Source organism: Arachis ipaensis, chromosome B6 (assembly GCF_059453495.1).
Source record: "Arachis ipaensis isolate K30076 ecotype BB chromosome B6, ASM5945349v1, whole genome shotgun sequence".
In the NCBI taxonomy this organism is placed as follows: domain Eukaryota; kingdom Viridiplantae; phylum Streptophyta; class Magnoliopsida; order Fabales; family Fabaceae; genus Arachis; species Arachis ipaensis.
In genome coordinates this window covers 130,671,020-130,677,823 of record NC_142441.1, presented here as the reverse complement: position 1 = coordinate 130,677,823, position 6,804 = coordinate 130,671,020, and the positions used below count along the sequence as shown (strand labels likewise).

Below are 6,804 nucleotides of genomic sequence, written 5' to 3'. Positions count from 1 at the left end.
GCCTATTTCTGGCTGTAGCAGTCAATGTCAATGAGGAGAAAACTAGAAAACTAAATAAAGAACCATAGAGTGTTGAGTAGAATATATTCCCAAAAAGATTAATTGAACAGACTAAACTCAGAAGAAAATAACACTGAAAGATATAAGCACCAGAGTAAATCCATCGTTAGCATCATAAACTGAGCCATAAAATTATAAAGGTACACTTTACCTTAAGTACTATTCAGCACATCATAAAGGATAAAAATTGTTACATGCTGATAGTTGTCAGTCAGAGAAATTGGTGCCAGTTTCTTTCTGGAATATTGACAAAAAGTGCTGCTATATGTGAAGTTTCTTATATTAATGAATTGAATATGGGTAATTACTGATTACATTAGGGATTGAACATATCAAGTTTTTGAGGAAGATCCATCAAGTGTGGATCGGGTGTGCATTGCTTAAATAGGTTGCACTTGTAAACAAAGTTAGGACTAAATGGTTAGAAACTAACTACAAATTGGGATAAAGACATATCTCTTGAAGCAGCAACATTCTAGCCTTATTAACAGCATTGAAGCAGAGATATATCTGTACCTCGAGTTCCGCAAGCAGCGGTTCAAAACTCTGCTGGTTCTTGCGGAGCTGCTTCAGAACCTCCTGAATGGGATGCCTCTCCCTCCCCCGGTTCAGCGCGAACTGAATCAGCACCCGGTCTCCCTCCACCGCAGTTTGCAACCGATCAACAAGGCTATTCACAGTGTCAATGTCATTCATCACAAGAGTACCCTTTGATGCAGCATTCAGCTGATTCAACCTTGTAAGTTCCTTCTTTACCTTCTTCTTTGGAAGACACGAGCCGCCGCAGGCAGCAACCGCAGCAAAGCCGGCAACGGCATGCGCAGTGACCAGCACGGCCGAGATCACTGCTCCCACGGCGGTTACAACTAAACAGGCCAGACAACTCGTGTGGAACCGTTTGAGGAGGCGAATCCTCGCATAGCACCGCAAGCGCCGTCGTTCAATCTCGAGCTTGAGGCCGGATAAGCTGTCACGGACGTCGGAGAAGTTGTGCGGGAAGACGAACGGGTTTTCCTGGCTGTCGAATTGGACGAAGAGATCGAAAGCGCGGTCGCAGAGATGGCGGTTGAAGGAGCCGGAAGCGTCGTCGGGGAGAACGGCGATGAGTTCGTGGAGAGGCTTGTATATGTCGCGTGCGCGGCGGACGCTGCGGTGAAGGAGGAGGTAGATTCCGCAGGTTTTCTCGCTATGGTCGAAGTAATCGGAGGCGAGTCTAGTGAGTGTGGCGGCGCCGCGGCAGGATTCGGCGTTAGCGAGAGCCTCCCGGATGCTCTGTCGATCGGGACGGAGCGCGTGGGCGAGCACGTGGCGGTGATGCGAGTCTTCTTTGTCCTCTTCGTCAATGACCTCAACCTCATGGATTTGTTGGTGCAGGTGTAGGTGGTCCTGCAGGGGAGCTTGGATCACGGAACGAATCTCGTTGTAGGAGTTGGCCTGAACGGCGTCGTCGTATGCGCGAGCAATATTAGGGCCTGGCGAGGAAGCAGTGCTTGAATTTTCGGTGGAGTTGCCTGTGAAGTGGAATTGAAGGGAGTAAGAAATCGAATTGAAAAGGACAAGGGTTTGTGAGTTTTGGAGTAGTAATTGGTGTTAGTTGTTACCTTGGGAATGGGGAGGAGCAGGAGCAGGAGCAGGAGACAGAGGGAGAGTGGGAACTGAAGTAGAAGCGTGTGGCGGAAGAGATTTTGAGGAGAGCCATTGAAGCATTCTCGTGCGACAGTGCCGCCGCAGGGTCAACGAAGAGTAAGGGAGATCCAAGTGCGCCTTTGCGAGAGTTTCTGGCCGCGGGATGTGGCGCACTGAAGGACAGAAGTATCAGGCGGTCTAAGTGCTTTTACCATTTTAGTCCCTTCGTATTTAGAGGATAGATTATAAAAAATGCAATTGAATTTTATTATCGATAAAAATATCTTTAAATAATTTAAAAATACGAAAAAATATTTAATATTAAATATATATTTTTAAAAAATATTTTAAAGATTAAATTTTGATATAATATTTTAAAAGTATAATTAAAAAAATAAAATATTTTTATTTTTAAATATATTTTTTATAATTTTTTAACAACTAATAATATTTTTAGAAAACTATAAAAAATCACAAAAAATATATAATTAGCGAAAAATTATTAAGTTTTAAGAATAAAATTATTTTAATATTTTAATCATACTTGTAAAAAACCGCATCAAAACTCAAGCTCTAAAGCATTTTTTGAGAACTACATATTTAATTGTGAATATTTTTGTCGTATTTTTAAATTATTTGAGGATATTTTTGTCGATAAAAAAGTTTGAGTTCATTTATGTCAATGAAAAATTATTCGAGTGTATTTTTAGTAGTTTACCTTATTTAAAATTGACTATATTACGTGGACACTAAAATCAGCCACCAAAGTTAGCCATTAGTATAAAATACATGTTAGAATATAAATACATATTGAAAATAAATTAAACAATATATATACACAAATACATTGATGACTAATTTTAGTAGTTGATTTTAGTATACCAATAGCATTTTTTTTAAAATTTACTATAATGGTTCCGAGATTTATTGGTCTTGAATGCCGAGTTAGTTCTGACTTGCTACGCTATACATAGGATAAAATGACATCGTTTAGTTTTGACGCTTAAACAAGACAAAAATGAGGCCGTTTTGTAAAATGAGGGGAGATAAAACGGTTTTCATATCATATAAATTCTTCTTGATCTTCTCGTTTTTCCCTTGTTTAAGCTTCAAAACAAAATGACATCTTTTAACCATGTGTCTAGCGTGAAAATTTTAGAATCCTATAGAGAATACTATTCAAAATAAAAAAGAAATACATTTTTTATTCCAAATTTTAGCATAAGAATGAATTTGATTTATCAATTTATATTGATTGGATCATTACCGAAAAGAATATTTAAATACAAAATTCAACTTCTATATAACATCCACAAAGTAAACAAAGATCTTAGAAAGATCAAACAAAAAATCTCTTCTTGCTTTGTAAAGAATTCTTTTGATAATCTTCTGAATCTAATCTTTTTAAAAAAAGCACGTAAAGTCCTCTTGAGTTTATGAGCCAAAGTTTTAATACAAAATAGTTGAATTATATATTTATTCGATACAAATTTTTTTGAGAATCCATTATAATAATAAAAAAGATTTTTGCATATCCGCAACTATCGGTCAATTATATCAAAACTAGATTCCAAACATTCATGATTTGATGTGTATTAGTTGAATTACTTATTCCTCAGTCTATTAGGTAGCATTTGGTAAGGGGTACTGAGACTGAGACTGGGAGACTGAAATTCAACATTGTGTTTGGTGGTTAAAGACTAGAAAGAAAATTTCAATTTTCGTCTCTAAAATTTCAATCATTTCAATACCTCCAAAAAGTAGAAAGAGACTAAATTTTTGGGAAGGAAACTGAAATTTTAATAATTTTTTTTTATCAAATTTTCTCATTCAAAATTTTATATTCTAAATCTACCATTCCTAATCCCTCCATTGCCAAGCCCTCACCTCTCACTCCAACCCACCCTACCTTTCACCCCACCATTACATCTTTGTCATAACAAATTTTACCACCACCAATAACAATAATACAAAAAAACAATGACAATCTTATTAACATATGTCAAAATCAGATTCAACAATCTCATTACATTAAAAAAATTCAAAATCAAAATAAAAAAGAGAAGGGAGGATGGGATGTGCAACGAATATAGGCGGGACGACGGCAAGGACGGCACGAAACTGAAACTCGAGAAAGCGCAAGGGAGAGAGCGCGCGGCACAGTAGACCTGACTGCTGCGGCATGGAGAGAGAGAGAGAGAGAGAGAGAGAGAGAGAGAGAGAGAGAGAGATATGACGGTTGGCTATTTTAGTAGGTATGGATTATGCTGCCAGCGGTGGGTTGAATGGAGGTTGCATAGAATGGGAGACTGGGAGGCATGCACAGATCGAGGCTTCGAGCAAAGGGGAAGTGAGAAAGGAGGTTGATCAGACTCATTACTGAGAGGGGGTTAGGGTTTTATAGTGGGAGTATTTTAGTCATTTTAAATATTTTAGTCTCTATTTTTATTTTAAATCAAAAAGGATACTAAAACATAACTCAGTCCTCTATCATGTACAATTTACACCAAACAGAATACAGATACTTACTTTAGTCTCTATTTCACAGTCTCTGTCTCTATTCCAAACATAGTCTTAGTGAACTATCTCTCTAAGAATTGTGAAAGATATTCCACTAAAAATATTCTTATTATTGCTTTGACTCATGTTCTCCAAAAAAACAGATTCCGTTGTAATATCTCCGAATAAATTAAGTGTATGCAACTATGCATTAAGATGTGAAGGCTTATTCCATAATGACAAAAGCACTTTTTCATATACCAGGGAATTTTACTTAAAAAAATGTTTCATACTAATGAATTCGGGTGCATAACCATAACTATGGATTTTAATGTACTAGATCTTTTAGCACTTACCAATAGATTTTTTTTTATATCTAACATAATGAATGAAAAGATCCTTGAGGTAGTGTTTGGTGGAGAGACAGAGACGGAAAGACTGAGATTGAGAGACAGAGACTAAGAGACAGAGATTGAAATAAATCTCAGTATTCTGTTTGGTACAAAGTGGGAGACAGAAATTGAAACAATAATGAAATTCTAATTTAATTTGCACAAAGGGTAAAATTAGAATTAATTAATTGAAATGAGGATATTTTAGGTATAAAATGTTATTAAAGTTTCAGTTTCTATCTCTAAAAATTTTAGTCCCCTGTGTCCCTACTTTTTGGAGATACTGAAATACTGAAATTTTGGAGACAGAGACAGAAATTTTAGTATCAGTCTCTGAACCAACAAACATAATATTGAGTCTCAGTCTCCCAGTCTCTGTCTCAATACCTCAAAACAAATGCTACCTGAAGAATGATAAGATAGGCGAAAAATTATTTAAAAAGATTTCTTCAAGATATTCTATTTTTGTATAGAAGTAGATTCACTCAACAAGAACGCTAAAAGAGTTTAATCGTAAAAAAGAATATTTTTTACGTAAAAAAAAGATGGATTCGTATTCACATACATAAAAATTATATAGGGACAAAAAAAATTTTGGATTACTTTTTGAAAAAGTATAAATAAGTTTTTTATTGCTTAGTAATAAGGCTGTTCGAATTACAATACTTATAAAAAAACAATCTTAATAAATGGTATGCACTTTAATTTACTAGCTAAAGTATTATATTTGTCTGATGAAAATCATATTCATTCCGATACCGTAGTAAGTAAACTTGAAGGGAAAAGAGATATTAATTTAGGTTTTGTTGATTTATTACATGATAATTTTATTGAAAAATATCGAAGTCGTGGTATTTATTTCACTCACTCAGGATTAAATTTCTCTACCAGGTGTTATTCCTATTGTTTCAGGATTATTCACATTTGGCATATGCCTACTCTGACCGAGATCTTTGGAGATGATTCTGTACTCTGATTCAGTGGTGAAACCTTAGGACATCCTTGAAAAAATGCATCAGGTGCCGTAGCTAATCGAGCAGCTCTCGAAGCATGTGTACAAGCTCAGAATGAGGGTCGAGATCTTACTCGTGAGAGGAATGAAATCATCCATGAAATGAGCAAATGGAGTTTTGAACAGTCAGAGTTAACTCAACACTTTATTCACTGACTCACTACTAAAAGGCCAATATGGTGACTATAACTGAATCTTGGAGACCAATAAAATAAATTTTGGATTTATGAAACTAAAATAAAATAAATTTTGGATTTATAAAACTAAAATAGTGAGGACCGCAAATTAAAAGGATCACTCTAGATACTTAGTTTGATTTTTGAGTCTTCTCTTTTGACTAAGGTCCAGTTTGAGTAAACAACTTAATTAAGTTATTTTTGAAGAAATAGCTTAAACAATAAATGTTTATTTTAAAAGTAGCTTATAAATAAATTATTTTGTGTTTGATTTTTTAGTTCTAAAAGTACTTATTTAAAAAAAAGTGATAAAAAACTTTTTATTATGAGAGAAGTCATTTTTTTTAACTTCTCCTTAAGTACCAAAATAGCTTTTTAGAAAGTTGCAATTTTGTTTTGAAAATTGTACTAGACATTAATACTACACATTTTCATAAGTTAAAAGTTAAAAAAAGTCACTTATGAACATATCCAAACGGGCTCTAAGTATCTTTGACTCTTCATGAATTTTTAGATAGATAATTAGTTTGATAGTTTAATTTTTAACATTTTAGTTTGATTATTGAGTTTTATAATTTTAAATGAACTTGATTATTTTGACATTAGTTTAATTAACAGAATATTTATGTATATAACTGTCCTTATAAGGACATGGATTTTTTATTTTTAAAATAATATTATCGACTCCAACATATGTTTTTTTTTTTTTTTTTTTGATAAGTACTGTTTTGATTTATGAGATTTGGGTTCAAAATCCTTCCAAACCTTTTTTATTTGAAATGGTCCTCAACGTCCCATTTAGGATTAAACCCTCACCCTTAAATTCCAAACTTTAAAAGATCAAATCAAAACTACTTTTTTTTTTTTCTTTTTATTGTTGGTCTTGACTTTGCATGTATTCACAAACACGAAAGAATATGAAAGATGTAGTTCTTCTTTTGGGCCTCGGCCCGAACAAAAACGAAATAAAGATAGTTTATGCGTCCATAACAAAAGATACGGTTTGGTAACCACATCCACGACGACAAAAAAAATAAAA

At 34.3% G+C, this 6,804-nt stretch overlaps 1 protein-coding gene across 1 annotated transcript; it reads right to left on the bottom strand.

Annotated features, from left to right (window-relative positions):
* Positions 1–305: 305 nt before the first annotated feature.
* On the bottom strand, positions 306–1,887 carry LOC107604883 (UPF0496 protein At3g19330). The gene is made up of 2 exons (XM_016306591.3): positions 1,662–1,887; positions 306–1,571 (listed from the first exon to the last, which is right to left on the bottom strand). Exons 1-2 carry the CDS (start codon positions 1,765–1,767, stop codon positions 493–495), a joined length of 1,185 nt encoding a protein of 394 aa, XP_016162077.1. The 5' UTR covers positions 1,768–1,887; the 3' UTR covers positions 306–492.
* Between the last annotated feature and the right edge of the window lie 4,917 nt (positions 1,888–6,804).